This window comes from Salvelinus sp. IW2-2015, linkage group LG6.1 (assembly GCF_002910315.2).
Source record: "Salvelinus sp. IW2-2015 linkage group LG6.1, ASM291031v2, whole genome shotgun sequence".
NCBI classification, from domain to species: domain Eukaryota; kingdom Metazoa; phylum Chordata; class Actinopteri; order Salmoniformes; family Salmonidae; genus Salvelinus; species Salvelinus sp. IW2-2015.
This window is the reverse complement of record NC_036845.1, coordinates 18,130,766-18,151,579: the sequence shown is the minus strand read 5'-3', so window position 1 is coordinate 18,151,579 and position 20,814 is coordinate 18,130,766. Positions and strand designations below refer to the sequence as shown.

The following is a 20,814-nucleotide window of genomic DNA, read 5'->3' as shown; positions in this document are numbered from 1 at the left end:
TGCCATTGAATTATACCGTGCAATTATACTGTGCATTATAGGGAAATGCACACTCTAGAATGCCATTCAAGCCAATCAGAAACAAGTATTCAACAATCCCATGGTGTAAAACTCAATATAAACTCTGTGGTTTGAGCCCTGAATTCTGATAGACCGTATACCACAGGTATGGCAAAACATTTAGTTTTACTACTCTAATTACATTAGTAACCAGTTTATAATAGCAACAAGGGTCCTTGGGGGGGGGTGATATATGGTCAATATATCATGGCTAAGGGCTGCACTCCACAGCCCTTAACCGTGGCCATATACCACACCTCCTCTGACCTTATTGCTTAAGTATACCTCGTTGGTATGGAGAGAAAGAGAGGGAGAGAATGGTAAAGAGATAACACACACTACTCAATACACCTGAGGGGGTAGAGATACACCTGAGGGGGTACAAAGGGAAAGGAGAGAGGACGGACACACCAGTAAATAGACCCTCTCCCAGCACACGACACACTTTACTGGTTGAAGTTGAAGTGTTAATATAATGCAGTTGATTTGCGAGGACACAAACATTATATTAAGCAGGAAATTCATAAGAGCCTTAAATATTCAATTATAATCCAAAATTACTGTGAAATGCACTCATAAGCAACATGTAAATAGAGTCTTTTTTTTTGCTGGCATTCTATTAGAACTCCCCCTTATTCTGCCACCAACTTGCACACATCGCCCTCGTGTGGCAATGTTTGCAAACACAGAAAGGGGTCTATATTCCGCAGGAAAACCACTGCTTACATTTTAGTCCCGAGATGAGGAGGAGGATTATTTAAGATACTGTTTGAAGAGGTAGAGTTTCAGATGTTTTGGGAAGATGGGCAGGGACTCTGCTGTCCTGGCTTCAGGTGGGAAGCTGGTTCCACCATTGGGGTGCCAGGACAGAGAAGAGCTTGGACTGGGCTGTGTGGGAGCTGCCCTCCCATAGGGGTGGGAGGGCCAAGAGACCTGAGGTGGCAGAACAGAGTGCTCGGGTTGGAGTGTAGGGCTTGAGCATAGCCTGGAGGTAGGGAGGGGCAGTTCCTCTTGCTATTCCGTAGGTAAGCACCGTGGTCTTGTAGTGGATGCGAGCTTCGACTGGAAGCCAGTGGAGTGTGTGGAGGAGCAGGGTGACGTGAGAGCACTTGGGAAGGTTAAAACCAGGCGGGCTGTAGCATTCTGGATATGTTGCAGGGATTTGATGGCACAAGCAGAGGCCAGCCAACAGCGAGTTGAAGTAGTCCAGACGGGAGAGGACAGTGCCTGGATTAGGACCTGCGCCGCTTGCTGTGTAAAGAGCAGCTCCATCTTGTCTAAGTTGAGCTTGAGGTGGTGGGCCGACATCCAAGTTGAGATATCTGCCAGGCACGCAGAGATGTCCGTCACCTGGGTGTCAGAAATGGTGAAGGAGAAAAGTAGTTGAGTGTCATTCGCATAGCAATGATAGGAGAGACAATGTGAGGATATGACGGAACCGAGTGATTTGGTATATAGAGAGAAGAGGAGAGGGCCTAGAACTGAGCCCTGGGAGACACAGTAGAGTACGTGGTGCAGCCACAGATCCTCTCCACGTCACCTGGTAAGAGCAGCCTACCAGGTAGGATGCAATCCAAGAGTGTGCAGAGCATGAGACGCCCAGCCCTGAGAGGGTGGAGAGGAGGATCTGATGGTTCACGGTGTCGAAGGCAGGAGATTGTTCTTAACCTCCTAGACCTGAGGAGAGAGAGTCAGCTTTGGAAGTGCAAAGATCCTCCGTGACACAGAGAAGAGCAGTCTTGTTTGAGTAACCTGTCTTGAAGCCTGACTGCTCAGGGAGATCTGAGTTTAGCTAAGCTGAGAAGCCCACAGGGACTAACCTGCCTTGCTTTAGACAACGAGGATGTAGAATCAGAGCAGAGGTGGATACTTAGCTGACTGGAGCCTGCAGGCTGAGCTTAAAGCCCCATAGCTCCACTTCAGCATATCCCCTTAATGTGCTGTTTGAGATTCAGAGCACAGGCCAACCATTTCCAGCACAGCATTAGTCATCCATCTAGCACACAAATTAACATTAAGATGAGGTGGCATGGGGGGGGGGCTTAGTGAGGAAGGATAGCTGAAGCTCTGAATGAACTCAGGAGTCTGGGCTGGGAGTCTGCACTTAATGTGCACTTATCTCAGGTGATATGTCCGAAAGGAAAGCAGTAGGTGTATTGGTGAAGAATGGCAACTTCTGAAAATGTTAAGATTATTTCAAATCAAATTTTATTGGTCACATACACATGGTTATATGAAGACAGCTTGGCTGTCGAAACGTTGGATATTGTATTTTTGCATCTGAGCTCCTAGAGTGTGCGGCTCTCCTTTGTTTTCACATACACATGGTTAGCAGATATTAATGAGAGTGTAGCGAAATGCTTGTGCTTCTATTTCCGACAGTGCAGTAATATCTAACAAGTAATCAAACAATTCCCCAACAACTACCTAATACACACAAATCTAAAAGGGAGGAATAAGGATATGTACACTACCGTTCAAAAGTTTGGGGTCACTTAGAAATGTCTTTGTTTTTGAAAGAAAAGCATTTTTTTTTGTCCATTAAAATAACATCAAATTGATCAGAAATACAGTGTAGACAAAGTTAATGTTGGAAATGACTATTGTAGCTGGAAACGGCAGATTTATGGAATATCTACACAGGCGTACAGAGGCCCATTATCAGCAACCATCACTCCTGTGTTCCAATGGCACATTGTGTTAGCTTATCCAAGTTTATCATTTTAAAACGCTAAATTATCATTAGAAAACCCTTTTGCAATTATGTTAGCACAGCTGAAAACTGTTGTACTGATTAAAGCAGCAATAAAACTGGCCTTCTTTAGACTAGTTGAATAGCTGGAGCATCAGCATTTCTGGTTTCGATTAAAGGCTCAAGAAGAAACAAGGAACTTTCTTCTGAAACTCATCAGTCTATTCTTTTTCTGAGAAATGAAGGCTATTCTATGCGAGAAATTGCCAAGAAACTGAAGATCTCGTACCTGTCCCTTCACAGAACAGCGCAAACTGGCTCTAACCAGAATAGAATGAGTGGGAGGCCCCGGAGCACAACTGAGCAAGAGGACAAGTACATAAGTGTCTAGTTTGAGAAACAGACGCCTCACAAGTCCTCAACTGGCAGCTTCATTAAATAGTACCCGCAACACCAGTCTCAACGTCAACAGTAAAGAAGCAACTCTGGGATACTGGCCTTCTAGCCATGCTGGCCTTCTGTACAGACCTCGCCTTCTGGATGGTAGCGGGGTGAACAGACAGTGGTTCGGGAGGTTGTAGTGCTTGATTATTTTGGCCTTCCTGTGACATCAGGTGCTGTAAGTGTCTTGGAGGGCAGGTAGTTTGTTCCCAGTGATGCGTTGTGCAGACCGCACAACCCTCTGGAGAGCCCTGCTGTTGAGGGCGGTGCAGTTGCCGTACCAGGCGGTGATACAGCCTGACAGGATGCTCTCAATTGCGCATCAGTAAAAGTCTGTCAGGGTTTTAGGTGACAAGCCAAATTTCTTCAGCCTCCTGAGGTTGAAGAGGCACTGTTGCGCCTTCACCACACTGTCTGTGTGGGTGGACCATTCAGTTTGTCTGTGATGTGTACGCCGAGACACTTAAAACTTTCCACCTTCTCCATTACTGTCCCGTCGATGTGGATAGGGGATCGCTCCCTCTGCTGTTTCCTGAAGTCCACGATCATCTCCTTTGTTTTGTTGACGTTGAGTGAGAGGTTGTTTTGCTAACACCACACTCCAAGTGCCCTCACCTCTTCCCTGTAGGCAGTCTCGTCGTTGTTGGTAATCAAGCCCACTACTGTTGTGTCGTCTGCAAACTTGATGACTGAGTTGGAAGAGTGCATGGCCACGCAGTCATGGGTGAACAGGGAGTACAGAAGGGGGCTGAGCACGCACCCTTGTGGGGGCCCAGTGTTGAGGATCAGCGAAGCAGAGATGTTTCCTAACTTCACCACCTGGGGGCAGCCCGTCAGAAAGTCCAGGACCCAATTGCACAGGGCGGGGTTGAGACCCAGGGCCTCCAGCTTAATGATGAGCTTGGAGGGTACTATGGTGTTGAATGCTGAGCTGTAGTCAATAAACAGCATTCTTACATAGGTATTCCTCTCGTCCAGATGGGATAGGGCAGTGTGCAGTGTGATGGCGAATGCATCGTCTGTGGACCTGTTGGGGGCGGTATGCAAACTGAAGTGGGTCTAGGGTGGCAGGTAAGGTGGAGGTGATATGATCCTTGACAGGTCTCTCAAAGCACTTCAGGATGACAGAAGTGAGTGCTACGGGGCGGTAGTCATTTAGTTCAGTTACCTTCTTGGGTACAGGAACAATGGTGGCCATCTTGAAGCATGTGGGGACAGCAGACTTGGATAGGGAGCGATTGAATATGTCCGTAAACACACCAGCCAGCTGGTCTGCAGCCTTGTGAGGGTTAACATGTTTAAATGTTTTACTCACAATGGCCACGGAGAAGGAGATCCCACAGTCCTTGGTAGCGGGCCGCGACAGTGGCGCTGTATTATCCTCAAAGCGAGCAAAGATGGCGTTTGTGTGTCTGGAAGCGAGACGTCGGTGTCCATAACGTGGCTGGTTTTCTTTTTGTAGACCACGATTTGCTGTCACATACGTCTGAGCCGTTAAATTGCGACACCACTTTGTCCCTATACCGACATTTCGCTTGTTTGTTTGCCTTGCAGAGGGAATAACTACAATGTTTATATAATTTGGCCATATTCCCACTCCTCTTTCCATGGTTAACCTCTCTTGGGTAGGGGGCAGTATTTTCACATCCGGATGAAAAGCGTGCCCAGAGTAAACTGCCTGCTACTCAGGCCCAGATGCTAGGATATGCATATTATTAGTAGATTTGGATAGAAAACACTCTGAAGTTTCTAAAAATGTTTGAATGGTGTCTGTGAGTATAACAGAACTCATATGGCAGGCAAAAACCTGAGAAAAAAATCCAACCAGGAAGTTTGAAACTCTTTGCTTATCCAAGATACAGTGGAAATGGGGTCATATTGCACTTCCTAAGGCTGCCACTATATGTCAGCAGTCTTTAGTACCTTGTTTGAGGCTTCCACTTTGAAGTGGGGGCGAATGAGAGGGGAATGAGTCAGAGGTCTGCCAGAGAGCCGCGAGCTGACCAGGCGCGTTCACGTGAGAGAGTTAGCTTGCTTTCCATTGCATTTCTGAAGACAAAGGAATTCTCCGGTTGGAACATTATTGAAGATGTATGTTAAAAACATCCTAAAGATTGATTCTATACATCGTTTGACATGTTTTTACGGACTGTAACGGAACTTTTTGACTTTGTCTGCACCTAGTGATCGCGCGTCATGAATTTTGATTACTGGGCTAAACGCGCGAACAAAAAGGAGGTGTTTGGACATAAATGATGGACTTCATCGAACAAAACAAACATTTATTGTGGAACTGGGATTCCTGGGAGTGCATTCTGATGAAGATCATCAAAGGTAAGTGAATATTTATAATGCTATTTCTAACTCTGTTGACTCCACAACATGGCGGGTATCTGTATGGCTTGTTTTGGTCTCTGAGCGCTGTACTCAGATTATTGCATGGTGTGCTTTTTCCGTAAAGTTTTTTTGAAATCTGACACAGCGGTTGCATTAAGGAGAAGTGGATCTAAAATTCCATGCATACCAGTTGTATCTTTTAGCAATGTTTATTATGAGAATTTCTGTAAATTTATGTGGCTCTCTGCAAAATCACCGGATGTTTTGGAACTACTGAACATAACGCGCCAATGTAAACTCAGAGTTTTGGATATAAATATGAACTTTACCGAACAAAACATAAATGTATTGTGTAACATGAAGTCCTATGAGTGTCATCTGATGAAGATCATCAAAGGTTAGTGATTAATTTTAGCTCTATTTCTGCTTTTTGTGACTCCTCTCTTTGGCTGAAAAAATGGCTGTGTTTTTCTGTGACTGGGCTCTGACCTAACATAAATCGTTTGGTGTGCTTTTGTCGTAAAGCCTTTTTGAAATCGGACACTGTGGCTGGATTTACAATGGTACAATGGACTTTAAAATACTTGTATGTTTGAGGAATTTTAATTATGGAATTTCTGTTGTTTTGAATTTGCAGTTTCACTGGCTGTTGACGAGGTGAGACGCTACCGTCCCACATACCCTAGAGAGGTTAAAATGTGGTTCGCGCTTTCAGTTTTGCGCAAATGCCGCCATCCATCCACGGTTTCTGGTTAGGGTAGGTTTTAATAGTCACAGTGGGTACAACATCTCCAATGCACTTCCTTATAAATACACTCACAGAGTCAGCGTATAGATCAATGTTATTCTCAGAGGCTGACCGGAACATTTCCCAGTCCGCGTGATCAAAACAATCTTGAAGCGTGGATTCCGATTGGTCAGACCAGCATTGAATAGTTCTAGTCACGGGTACATCCTGTTTGAGTTTTTGCCTATAAGACTGTAGGAGCAAGATGGAGTCTTGGTCGGATTTGCCGAAGGGAGGGCCTTGTATGCATCGCGGAAGTTAGAGTAGCAGTGATCAAGTGTATTGCCCGTGCGAGTGCTGCAATCAATATGCTGATAGAATTTAGGTAGCCTTGTTCTCAAATTAGTTTTGTTAAAATCCCCTGCTACAATAAATGCAGCATCAGGATATATGGTTTCCAGTATACATCGAGTCCAGTGCAGTTCCTTGAGGGCCGTCGTGGTGTCTGCTTGAGGGGGTATATACACAGCTGTGAAGATAACTGACAAGAACTCTCCTGGGAGATAATATGCCCTGCATTTGATTGTAAGGAATTCTAGGTTGGGTGAGCAGAAGAACTTGAGTTCCTGTATACTGTTATGATTACACTATGAGTCGTTAATCATGAAGCATACACCCCCGCCCTTCTTCCCAGAGAGGTGTTTATCTCTGTCAGCCCGACGCATGAAGAAGTCCAGCCCGACGCATGAAGAAGCCCTGTGGCTGATCAGACTCCGACAACGAATCCCGAGAGAGCCATGTTTCCGTGAAACAGAGAATGTTACAATCTCCGATGTCTCTCTGGAAGGCAACCCTTGCTCTAATTTCGTCTGCCTTGTTGTCAAGAGACTGGACATTGGCGAGTAGTATGCGCGGAAGCGGTGGGCACGCCTACTGAGCCTGACCAGGAGGCCGCTCCCTCTGCCTCTTCTGCGGCGACGCTGTTTTGTGTCGGCTTCTGGGATTAGATCCACTGTCCTGGGTGGTGGTACGAACAAAGGATCTGCTTTAGAAAAGTCTTAATCCTGGTCGTAATGTTGGTAAGTTGACGTCGCTCTTATATCCAATAGTTCTTCCCGGCTGTATGTAATAACACTTAAGATTGTCTGGGATAACAATGTAAGAAATAATACATTAAAAAAACGAAATACTGAATAGTTTCCAAAGGACTCGAAGCAATCATCTCTGTCGGCGCCATCTTAGCATCATACGAGTGTGTGTGTGTATGTGTGTGCGCGTCAACACAGCTGTCGGTAGCTGTGTGTGCCACTGTGGGTTTAAACAGGGTCACTCTCCACACCACTGGCAAGCTACACTACTGTACATATACAAAAGTATGTGGACACCCCTTCAAATTTGTGGATTTGGCTATTTCAGCTACACCCGTTGATGACAGGTGTATAAAATTGAGCACACAGCCATGATATCTCCAAAGACAAACATTGGTATCAGCATGGCCTTACTGAAGAGCTCAGTGAAGATGGATGCCACCTTTCCAACAAGTCAGTTCTTACATTTTTTACCCTGCTAGAGCTGCCCCGGTCAACTGTAAGTGCTGTTATTGTGAAGTGGAAACGTCTAAAATCATCTGTCCTCGGTTGCAACACTCACTACCGAGTTCCAAACTGCCTCTGGAAGCAACGTCAGCACAAGAACTGTTCGTCGAGAGCTTCATGAAATGGGTTTCCATGGCCGAGCAGCCGCACACAAGCCTGATATCACCATGCGCAATGCCATGTGTCGGCTGGAGTAGTGTAAAACTTGCCGCCATTGGACTCTGGAGCAGTGGAAACACGTTCTCTGGAGTGATGAATCACGCTGCACCATCTGGCAATCCAACGGACAAATCTGAGTTTGGCGGATGCCAGGAGAACGCTACCTGCCCCAATGCATAGTGTCAACTGTAAAGTCTGTTGGAGGAGGAATAATGGTCTGGGGCTATTTTTCATGGTTCAGGCTCATTAGTTCCAGTGAACGGAAATCTCAATGCTACAGCATACAATGACAGTCTAGATGATTCTGTACTTCCAACTTTGTGGCAACAGTTTGGGGAAGGCCCTTTTATGTTTCAGCATGACAATGCCCCAGTACATGTAGCGTATGACTATTATATTTTAGTGGATGTTTCGGGGGAATTTTTTAAAAGTATACATGCCATATCTATTTCAACACATTTTACAAGGGGAAAATGTAGAAACATGTATGGACAACTGTATGGCCCTGTAATAATTCTCAGGGCAAATGTGGCCTTTGCCTCCTGTGTATTAACTAGGTTGGTGGCACCTTGATTGGGGAGAACGGGCTAGTAATAATGACTGGAGCAGAATAGGTGGAATGGTATCAAAGAAATCACACACAGAGTCTCTAGGTGTTTGATGCCATTCAATTCGCTCTGTTCCGGCCATTATTATGAGCCATTCTCCCCTCAGCAGTCTCCTGTGACAGAATCCTTAGTTGGTGCAACAGGAGTCCTTGTTGATTATTTTTACTTCATTTTTTTAATTTAACCTTTATTTAACCAGGTAGACCAGTTGAGAACAAGTTCTCAAATACAACTGCGACCTGGCAAAGATAAAGCAAAGCAGTGCGACAAAAACAACAACACAGAGTTACACATGGGATAAACAAACGTACAGTCAACAACACAATAGAAAAATATGTATACAGTGAGTGCAAATTAAGTAAGGAGGTAAGGCAATAAATAGGCCATAGTGGCGAAGTAATTACAATTTAGCAATTAACACTGGAGTGATAGATGTGCAGATGAGGATGTGCAAGTAGAAATACTGGTGTGCAAAAGAGCAGAAAAACAAAAACAAATATGGGATGAGGTAGGTAGTTGGTTGGATGGGCTGTGTACAGCTGCAGCGATCGGTAAGCTGCTCTGACAGCCGATGCTTAAAGTAAGTAAGGAAGATATTAGTCTCCAACTTCAGTGATTTTTGCAATTCGTTCCAGTCAATGGCAGCAGAGAACTGGAAGGAAAGGCGACCAAAGGCTTTGGGGATGACCAGTGAAACATACCTGCTGGAGCACATGCTACGGGTGGGTGTTGCTATGGTGACCAGTGAGCTGAGATAAGGCCGGAGCTTTACCTAGCAAAGAATATAGATGACCTGGAGCCAGTGGGTTTGGCGACGAATATGAAGCGAGGACCAGCCAATGAGAGCATACAGGTTGCAGTGGTGGGTAGTATTTGGGGCTTTGGTGACAAAACGGATGGCACTGTGATAGACTGCATCCAATTTGCTGAGTAGTGTTGGAGGCTATTTTGTAAATAAACATTGCTGAAGTCAAGGATCGGTAGTATAGTCAGTTTTACGAGGGTATGTTTGGCAGCAGGAGTGAAGGAGGCTTTGTTGCGAAATAGGAAGCTGATTCTAGATTTAATTTTGGATTGGAAATGCTTAATATGAGTCTGGAAGGAGAGTTTACAGTCTAGCCAGACACCTAGGTATTTATAGCTGTCCACATATTCTAAGTCAGAACTGTCCAGAGTAGTGATGCAAGTAGGGTGTGGGAAGCGATCGGTTGATGAGCACGCTTTTCGTTTTACTAGCATTTAAGAGCATTTGGAGGCCACGGAAGAAGTGTTGTATGGCATTGAAGCTCGTTTGGAGGTTTGTTAACACAGTGTCCAAAGAAGTGCCAGATGTATACAGAATGGTGTCGTCTGCATAGAGGTGGATCAAAAAATCACCTGCAGCAAGAGCGACATCATTGATATAAACAGAGAAAATCGTCGGCCCGAGAATTGAACCCTGTGGCACCCCCATAGAGACTGCCAGAGGTCCGGACAACAGGCCCTCCGATTTGACACACTGAACTCTGAGAAGTAGTTAGTGAATCAGGCGAGGCAGTCATTTGAGAAACCAAGGCTGTTGAGTCTGCCGATAAGAATACGGTGATTGACAGAGTCAAAAGCCTTGGCCAGGTCGATGAAGACGGCTGCACAGTACTGTCTTTAATCGATGGCAGTTATGATATCGTTTAGGACCTTGAGCGTGGCTGAGGTGCACCAGTGACCAGCTCGGAAACCGGATTGCATAGCGGAGAAGGTACGGTGGGATTCGAAATGGTCGGTGATCTGTTTGTTCACTTGGCTTTCGAAGACTTTAGAAAGGCAGGGCAGGATGGAAATAGGTCTGTAACAGTTTGGGTCTAGAGTGTCTCCCCCTTTGAAGAGGGGGATGACCGTGGCCGCTTTCCAATCTTTGGGAATGACAGATGATACGAAATGAGAGGTTGAACAGACTAGTAATAGGGGTTGCAACAATTGTGGCGGATCATTTTAAAGAGAGGGTCCAGATTGTCTACCCCAGCTGATTTGTAGGGATCCAGATTTTGCAGTTCTATCAGAACATCAGCTGTCTGGATTTGGGTGAAGGAAAAGCGGGGGGGGGGGGGGGGGGCTTGATCAAGTTGCGGGGGGGGGTGCAGAGCTGTTGGCCAGGGTTGGGGTACCCAGGTGGAAAGCATGGCCAGCCGTAGAGAAAAGCTTATTGAAATTCTCGATTATTGTGGATTCATCAGTGGTGACAGCGTTTCCTAGCCTCAGTGCTGTAGGCAGCTGGGAGGAGGTGCTCTTATTCTCCATGGACTTTACAGTGTCCCAAAACTTTTTGGAATTAGTGCTGCAGGATGCAAATTTATGTTTGAAAAAGCTAGCCTTTGCTTTCCTAACTGACTGTGTATATTGGTTCCTGACTTCCCTGAAAAGTTGCATTTCGTGGGGACTATTCGGTGCTAGTGCAGTATGCCACAGGATGTTTTTGTGCTGGTCAAGGGCAGTCAAGTCTGGAGTGAACCAAGGGCTATATCTGTTCTTAGTTCTACATTTTTTGAAAGGGGCATGCATATTTAAGATGGTGAGGAAAGCACTTTTAAAGAACAACCAGGCATCCTCTACTGACGGGATGAGGTCAATATCCTTCCAGGATACCAGGGCCAGGTCGATTAGAAAGGCCTGCCCGCAGAAGTGTTTTAGGAAGCCTTTGACAGTGATGAGGGGTGGTTGTTTGACCGAGGATCCATAACGGACACAGGAAATTAGGCAGTGATCGCTGAGATCCTGGTTGAAAACAGCAGAGTGTATTTAGAGGGCAAGTTGGTCAGGATGATATCTATGAGGCTGCTCATGTTTACGGATTTGGGGTTGTACCTGGTAGGTTCCTTGATAATTTGTGAGATTGAGGGCATCTAGCTTAGATTGTAGGATGGCCGGGGTGTTAAGCATATCCCAGTTTAGGTCACCTAACAGTACGAACTCTGAAGATAGATGGGGGGCAATCAATTCACATATGGTGTCCAGGGCACAGCTGGGAGCTGAGGGGGTCTATAACAAGTGGCAACAGTGAGGGACTTATTTCTGGCGAGATGGTAGTTGCTCGAACTGTTTGGGCATAGACCTGGATAGTAGGACAGAACTCTGCAGGCATCTCTACAGTAGATTGCAACTCCGCCCCTTATAGCAGTTCTATCTTGACGGAAAACGTTGTAATTGGGGTTGGAATTTCCGGGTTTTTGGTGGCCTTCCTAAGCCAGGATTCAGACACGGCTAGGACATCAGGGTTGGCAGAGTGTGCTAAAGCAGTGAATAAACCAAACTTAAGGAGGAGGCTTCTGATGTTAACATGCATGAACCCAAGGCTTTTACGGTTACAGAAGTCAACAAATGAGAGCGCCTGGGGACACACAGGGGCTGGGTTAACCTCTACATCACCAGAGGAACAGAGGGGGGGAGTAGGATGAGGGTACGGCTAAAGGCTATAAGAACTAGTCGTCTAGAGCGTTGGGAACAGAGAATAAAAGGAGCAGATTTCTGGGCGTGGTAGGATAGATTCAGGGCATCATGTACAGACAAGGGTATGGTAGGGTGCGAGTACAGTGAAGGTAAACCTGGGCATTGAGTGACGATGAGAGAAGTTGCATCTTTGGAGGCGCCAGTTAAGCTAGGTGCAGTCTCCCCGCATGTGTGGGGGTTGGGACAACGGAGCTATCTGAGGCATGTTGAGCGGGACTAGGGGTTCCGCAGTAAAATAAAACATTGAGAGCTACCCTAAACAACAGTATACAAGGCATATTGACATTAGAGAGAGGCATAAAGCAATCACAGGTGTTGATTGGGAGAGCTAAGACAACAACGGGTAAGACAACAATGGGTAAACAGCTAAGACCACAACAACGGGTAAATGGCTATGAATGGGCAGAGAGGGTCAGTTAGCTACACACAGGGCCTGAGTTCGAGGCTGGGGCCGACAGATAAACAAAACGAAGTACTGTGTTAATGAACAGTCCAGCAGGCATCGGCTGTGTAGCCGAGTGATCATAGGCTCCAATGAACAGCAATAGATGAAACAGGGAACCGTTCGGTAGTCGTTACTACGCTAGGCGAGCGTAGAAAAGCTAGCGGCCGGGACTAGCAGATGGGTCTTCACCGACATCCACGACGCAGAGGTCGGTTGAGAGCACATTGGCCGAATTACGTCAGTAGACCAGCAAACCAGTCGTGATGGATCGGCGGGGCCCCGTGACGACAAAGGGTCCAGGTCAAATGACAGGAGAGGTTCTGTAGTTGGTGTACTTAGTTTGCTAGCCAAGAGATGGGCCTAGCTCGAGGCTAACTGGTGCTTGCTTCTGGACAAGGGCGATAGCAAAAATAGCCACTCGGTAGCAGCTAGCTAGCTGCAATGATCCGGTGTAATGGTCCAGAGCTTGCGACAGGAATCCGGTGATGTAGTGGGAAAAAAGCAGTCCGATATGCTCAGGGCTGATATCGCGCTGTGCAGTCTGGCAGGTATTATCCGGGTTAAAGCGGCTGGTGTCTGAGCTAAAGGTAAATGCCGTTAGCGGTGGCTAACAATGACTAAATAGCGAGTAGCTAATTAGCTGGCTAGCTTCTTATGGAGTTTCCAGTTATACATTTTTTTTTTTAAATAGCAGATCCGTACCACATTGGGTGAGGCGGGTTGCAGGAAGGTATATTTAATCAGAATTTGGGGGGAAAAAAGAGATTGAAATATATTGAAATGTATACAAAAAACGAAAAAGAAAACGGAATATTTACACAATTTTACAATATTTAAACAAACACACCTTACTACTACGCCATCTTGGATATCTTGATGAGAGGCAAGGATCATTCCCAATCATGGTGGAGACCCCTGGTGTCCAACAGTGATACACCACACTGACTGAGGCCATTATTTTATTTCATGCTCACCATTTAATTCCCTTTCAAAATCAACAACTCCAAATCCAAATCTTGTATAAAGCAGAACAAGCCTCGGTCGTGAATACAAATTGAAACAGGGAGGGACTCATTTTCATTTGCAAAATGTTTTTTTGATGCGTGCCATAATGAACATGACCCAGCTGTCTTTTGCTTACCTGTGTGTATTCGTGTGTGTCGAACAAGCTGGCTGGGCTTTTTAAACGTCTTGCCACAGTGCTGACAGCTGTTGGTGAATCCACTCCGATCGATATTCTTCTTGTAGTTTCTGGAATTCGAACTGAGTGGCCTAACGGAAAAAACAAGTGCAGAGAAACAGAAATCAACCCAATGTGGAAACACTCTTTGGTCAGGTTGTTCTTTTGAAACACAATTTAACTGCTGGTCCTCCAAATGAAAAATAGGAAACAGAAAGACACAGGGAGATAAGAGCACTCAATACACTTAGTAATGTGTTGCTAAACAAGCACTTTGGACAAAAGTATCAATCAACCCGAGACCCTCTGCTACTGTCCCCTCGCTCTCTAACCTCATCTTGACGTGGGTCTTGGTGTGCTCCTTGAGCTGGCCTGCCATCTTGAACTCCTTGCTACAGGTCTTGCAGGTGTACACCTTGGCCCCAGACAGCTCTTTGCGATGCTCCTCCAGATGCAGCATGAGCTGACTGTGGAGAATGAACTCGTCGCCACACTCTGTACAGATCAGATTCTAGAGGAGGAGAGGGGGAAAGAACAGAGGCGGAGAAAGAGACGAGAAGATGAGGTCACAGACAAGAGGAGGAGGACGGAGAAGGACCCCAATTCAGAAGACACGCATGATCGACTCATGCATGTGCTTTAGAAAGCTGTCACCTATATAAATGATATGTATTATCATTATTATTATGAGGATGGTTGTGACCTGATGTGAAAAAGTCCACAGATRTTTATTGATTAATTGAATTAATAAGATAATTAAAAGTAGTAAGCTAATCCACCAGCTACAAATTACATTTTTACCTTCGATAAACCATATTTCCCAGCAGATTCAAGATAATCACATTTGTTTAATGTTTGAATGGGTTCAATCATATCACTGATTGACAGACCTCCTCCTTCTCATGCAGCATGATATGGGACTTGAGACTGGCCACGCGGGAGAACTTCTTGTGGCACACCGGGCAGGTGGGGTTCGAGGTGGCGTGTGTGGACTTGTGGAGCATGAGGTTGAACTCCACGTTAAACGTCTGAGCACACTGGTCGCACCGGTGAAGCTGGAAGGGAGCAAGAGAGAAAGGACAGTTCATGAGTGAGTAAGTGAGCGAGTGTACGCAAGTGAGTGACTGTGTGGACTGCAGGTAGCCTAGTGGTTAAGAGTGTTGGGCCAGTAACCGAAAGGTCGCTGATTCTAATCACCAAGCAGATTGGGTGAAGAATCTGCCGACGTGCCCTTGCAAGGTACTTAACCCTTATTGATCCTGTAAGTCAATCTGGATAGGACCGTCTGCTAAATGACTTAAAAGTTAAAAAATGGTGACTGAGTCCTATAATAACAGTCCGGCCAGTACATTTTCTCTCCTGTTATAATTTTCAGTCAAATGCCAGTTGGTCTGTTTGGCTGAAGGTCTTATTTCCTGGGTATATTTCTAATATATGTATTTATTCAATAACTCATTTGCATTTGCTCTCTAGTGCCACTACATTTCCCTCATACACTGGGCTATTTGTCTTAAGAGGATGTTCCCTCTGTCTGTCTGACTGTTTGCTCACTGGCCTGCAAAGAGGCTCTCCCACTCTGACAGCTGAATAATGAAGAGTAAACACAAACTTAAATCCACTCATACTGTATCTCTGTGGACAAGCTACAACTGTCATCTGAGGACAACTCATCCGTGTGTCAGGCAGAAACATCAGTAAAAGGACTAGGCCTATATGCTGGTAATTTTTTGAGTTCTTCACCTTAATCAACAATGGATGTAACGTATATATCTAATGTTTTCACATGCGGCACACCATTCATACATATACAAAATCAATCATGTGAATGAAGGACATTTCTATCCATATCAAATGAGATCATTATGGTAGGTCTGTACTAGCCTGGACCCAGATGGGTTTATGTTTTTACTTACTCCATTGTCATTGTCAAGCTAAACATTGGCATGACAATTCCAAAAGGAGTTGGCGAAAGAGACTGGCACCCAGGCTAGGTCGGTCCAGCCTATGTTGTGTCAAACAGCCTCGTCTGGCCCTTTGCACTGTGCTTGCCTTGTCGTTGGCCTCATGGTCGCGCTGGTGCCTCTGTAGCTGGCTCTCAGTGGTGAAGCTCTGGGAGCAGACAGTGCACTTGTTGTCCTTGGAATCCCCATGGCTGTTGTCCTGCTTGGCTCCAGATATACCCTCTGTTGACAAAAAGAGGGAGACAAAGACACTCATATTACCATGGTGTTCATAATTAGGTTACTTAAACGGTACCTGCAATTTCCCTAATGTTTTGGTCCACCAGCCTATTTCCCGGCAGATTCCAGACAGTAAAATATTAGGTTTAGGATTTGCAGGGTTCTCCCCAGGATTTTTTAAATAGGGTGGTGCTGCTAAGTCTGGTAACGGGAGACTTGGAGGGGACAGCTTTTGAACACCATATATGGCCTTATATGATAACACAGTTTAAAATATATATATATATTATATATATATATATTTACATAGTGGTGCAGCCAGTCCACAAGGTGGCACAGCGCCTCTTACATTCTTTGGGGAAAACCCTGGGTTTGTTTGCATTTTTCAGTCTGATTGATGTGTGGAAAGGAGATATTTCGAACTAAACTAATCCAAATAACAAACAGCCAAGCAAAGTAATAGCCTAATAATCACATTTATTGTAATTTTCATACCTAAACTAAAAAGAAGGTTAAGACACAAGACAGTAGGGGTTGCAGGTAGCCTAGTGGTTAGAGTGTTGGACTGGTAACTGAAAGGTTGCAAGATCGAATCTCCGAGCCGACAAGGTAAAAATCTGTCATTCTGCCCCTGAACAAGGCAGTTAACCCACTGTTCCTAGGCCGCCATTGAAAATAAGAATTTGTTCTTAACTGACTTGCCTAGTTAAAGAAAGGTAAATAAAACAGAGCATCCACCAATATATTTTTGGTCTTTATCTGGTAGCCAAATCAGGTAATGGGCACTGTTACATAGGGTAACAGATATGAGCCTGTCCCAAAACACTACCAACCCCTTCCCCTTGGTACTAGCCTAATCTTTCAACGTTTGCAAGTCTGGATAGGTAGCCTACGCAGTGCAGTGGTGATGCTACCACCATATTGATACACCTGACCAGGTCAGACTGACCTTACAGATCTGCAAACATTGAAGGATTAGGGCCAGGGAGCATATATGGAGTTCAGTTTCAACAGTATGCACAACGCTCAAAATGATTTGTTATTTAAGTCTATGAAATTAGTGAACACCAGGGGCCACATGAAATGTCAGGGGCCGAATTTGAATATCAGGGGGACTAGGAGTTCTTTCTGGATTGGGACTACTTTTTATGACAACTGTTGCACTCAACTTGGTCATTTTGTATATGTATAGGCCTGTATATTTTCTGGAACGACTACATGTGCCCAGCTCATTGATATAAAATTAGAGGTACACAAGTTGTTTTTGAAATAGGTCACTGTAATTATATCTACAGCCATTGTGCATGTTGCATGTAATGATCATATGGGCGGGTCATATGTCGTGGTGGTAGTAGGTTACAACATCACGTGACTCCAAGTTTACTGTGACATAATGGTTTTTCTATCAGTATTTGCACATAAAAGGGTTTCCACCGCAATTGACCAAAAAATATCCCACATTGTCTAGCGTATTTTGTTTTGTCAACATTGATTTTGAACCATTTCATGTGTCTGAAGGTATGAACTCTGCCTTCCTGGTGTGCCCGGAGAGCAAATCAAGTGCACTATAGGCCTAACGCTGACCAATCGGATGGCTAAGATTAGTGTCTGCAGTAACATAGCAGGCGCAAAAGTAAGCTACAGAAAAGTCAATACTGTGAGATTACAAAACTTTTAAAGCCATTACTAGAGACTGTCAACGAATACATTAAAGAGCTGATGTTTTTATGAGTGAGAACTTGTTTTTACTCCGCACTGTCAACACCTTTTATTCAACACTTTTATAAGCCATAAAATGTGGGTTCTTCCTACTTCCACTTGCACTACAACCAGCAGTAAGTTGTAATGAATGAGTAGGAAAGTGTATCGACAGACTTGCATTACTATTAGCAGCTTGGGTCTTTAATTATTTTTTATATCAAGGAATATTTCACTCTGTTCATAGGAGTAACATGAATTTGTGCATGAAGCAGACATAACGCAGTGTGACTCTAGTTTCAGCATCAACTGGAAGACTGTCACTTTTTGGTCAGTGTCATAGGAGGAAAGGGAGAGCGTAGGGACGTTGAGGCAGATCCTAAGTCTTCTGCCCTCTCTCTCCACTGAGACTGACCAGATGCAGGCACCGTCAGCCCAGTAAAATAAAAAGCGAATTATTGAAATGTATGCTCACTCAGCTGTACCTCACAAGTAATACAACAACTGACTATTACCGGTGTGATCCTATAACTTCTCAAATTTTGAAATAAAAATATGTTTTTTCTTTTAAATGGTTCAAGCAATGTAGTGATAATATATTGGGCCTATAGGCTAGTGCACAAACCTCATTGCTACAGTACTGTTTTTAAAACGTTAATGTTGCATAGGCGTGCTTTTTTTAAAAGTCATGTTCAAAACAAATCTGAGCGATAGATCTCACCTTGCATTTTGACACAGAAAAGGTTGGTGACCACTGCACCAAACAAGCCCACTGAATATTACTGGTGTGTAATCATCAAACTGTTGAACGAAAACTAGCGTTTCTATTGGACCGGTCAGCAAATGGGGATGGACCTACCTGAATCTGACCAATAGAAACGCTAGTTTTAGAGGAGTAAAATTTTGCACACCTGATGGCCTAGCTGGTTGAACATACTTTACGCTAGCTAGTTAGTAGGCTGTCATAAAACTAAACATGACAAAATACCCTAACCTGTACTATAGCTAGCTCTTGTCTAACTAACGTTACTACTCTTACGATACTAGCTAGCTAACTACCAATTGACTTAATTCTGGCATAGGGATATTCTTTTTTTTTATTACACCTCTGTGCTGTTAGCTCAGGTGTATCTAGTTAGCAACGCGTTAGTTAGCTATAGGATAGCAACAAACTTAGCCACATGCAGAAAACCCATTCTCTTCTGATCACTATACTTGGATGCTAACTAGCTAAACTGTTAGTTAACTAGTTAACGGTTGTAGTTATAATTCGCAAATGTGGCTATCGTATCGAGCTGCAGCGAACCGAGAGAGACTGGATGGTGAAACACTACTTTCCTGATGGTTTGGCTAGCTGAGTGAAATCTAGCTAGCGGTCTTCTCGCACACACAAATTAAAAACAAAGGCTAGCCTGTTAGCCAAGCACCAACATGCTAACACATGAGTCAGAAAAACACTAACTGACGTTACCTAGCCAAATGCCCTATATTTGACAGGACTCTACGGGAGCTGTTGCCTCCCTGAAGTGTAAATTAGACTGAATCTGGATAAGTAGAGCCACCGAAATGTTATTAATATCATTCCGCCTCAATCACTACTTTACAGCACAAAGCAATGGACACCCGCAATACTATATCCGGGGACTATATACACTATATTCAAGTGAGTTTATCTCTGCTACGCAAGAGCTTGTTCATTCATTATGAACTTGTGTAAACAGCATGGTCGCTGCCTTTTTTATTCGTGACATTTTGGAACTGATTACCTGTTCCGTCGTTGGTTTTATCCCTCAGTTTGCGAGGCCGGCCCCGCGGCATAGTTCCAGGTTTCAGGGCGGGTGTACTGTGAACGATTTGGGTTTCAAAATGGCGACTGCCTCACGACGAGCACCTCGCGGACACAGAAATCAGCAAACACATGAACTCTTCAGTGTGGTAGTAGTGCACGTCTAGCTAGGCTACTTGTTGTGAGGCTCCGATGCATGGAGGAGGGAGACATCTAGCGTATATGTATGTGCATTGTCGCAAGGAGGAGCAGGAGTGTCATCAAATTCTTAATAAGAATAGGGAATAAAGTCTATTAGATTATTTGGGTCCAATGACAGCATACAATTAGGACTTTTATAAAGGAGGCACAATTCCTTTTCAAAATCTTGCAAGAAAAAGCAAGAATAGGCTACTATAGGATGGGGGAAAGCAACATTGAAGCATTAATACATGTATTGCGATGTAAACTCAGCAAAAAAAAGAAACGTCCTCACTGTCAACTGCATTTATTTTCAGCAAACTTAACATGTGTAAATATTTGTATGGACATAAGATTCAACAACTGAGACATAAACTGAACAAGTTCCACAGACATGACTAACAGAAATGGAATAATGTGTCCCTGAACAAATGTGGGGTCAAAATCAAAAGAAACAGTCAGTATCTGGTGTGGCCACCAGCTGCATTAAGTACTGCAGTGCATCTCCTTCTCATGGACTGCACCAGAGTTGCCAGTTCTTGCTATGAGATGTTACCCCACTCTTCCACCAAGGCACCTGCAAGTTACTGGACATTTCTGGGGGGGAATGGCCCTAGCCCTCACCCTCCGATCCAACAGGTCACAGACGTGCTCAATGGGATTGAGATCCAGGCTATTCGCTGACCATGGCAAATCACGCACAGAACAAGCAGTATGGCTGGTGGCATTCTCATGCTGGAGGGTCATGTCAGGATGAGCCTGCAGGAAGGGTACCATATGAGGGAGAAGGATGTCTTCCCTGTAACGCACAGCATTGAGATTGCCTGCAATGACAACAAGCTCAGTCCGATGATGCTGTGACACACCGCCCCAGATCATGACAGACCCTCCACCTCCAAATCGATCCCACTCCAGAGTACAGGCCTCGGTGTAACGCTCATTCCTTCGACGATAAACGCAAATCCGACCATCACCCCTGGTGAGACAAAACCGCGACTCGTCAGWGAAGAGCACTTTTTGCCAGTCCTGTCTGGTCCAGTGACGGTGGGTTTGTGCCCAAAGGCGACGTAGTTGCCGGTGATGTCTGGTGAGGACCTGCCTTACAACAGGCCTACAAGTCCTCAGTCCAGCCTCTCTCAGCCTATTGCGGACAGTCTGAGCACTGATGGAGGAATTGTGCGTTCCTGGTGTAACTCGGGCAGTTGTTGTTGCCATCCTGTACCTGTCCCGCAGGTGTGATGTCCTG

The 20,814-nt window shown here is 44.9% G+C and overlaps 1 protein-coding gene across 1 annotated transcript in view; it reads right to left on the bottom strand.

Moving 5' to 3' along the window:
• Positions 1–19,492, bottom strand: part of LOC111964692 (zinc finger protein 236) — a 97,943-nt gene extending 78,451 nt beyond the window's left edge. The window contains exons 1-5 of the mRNA XM_070444059.1: positions 19,369–19,492; positions 15,774–15,907; positions 14,615–14,779; positions 14,057–14,235; positions 13,686–13,816 (exon numbers count right to left, since the gene is read on the bottom strand). Of these exons, the coding sequence (XP_070300160.1) occupies positions 13,686–13,816; positions 14,057–14,235; positions 14,615–14,779; positions 15,774–15,907; positions 19,369–19,420 (661 nt within the window). The 5' untranslated portion in view covers positions 19,421–19,492. The remainder of the gene's footprint in view (positions 1–13,685; positions 13,817–14,056; positions 14,236–14,614; positions 14,780–15,773; positions 15,908–19,368) is intronic.
• Positions 19,493–20,814: the final 1,322 nt, after the last annotated feature.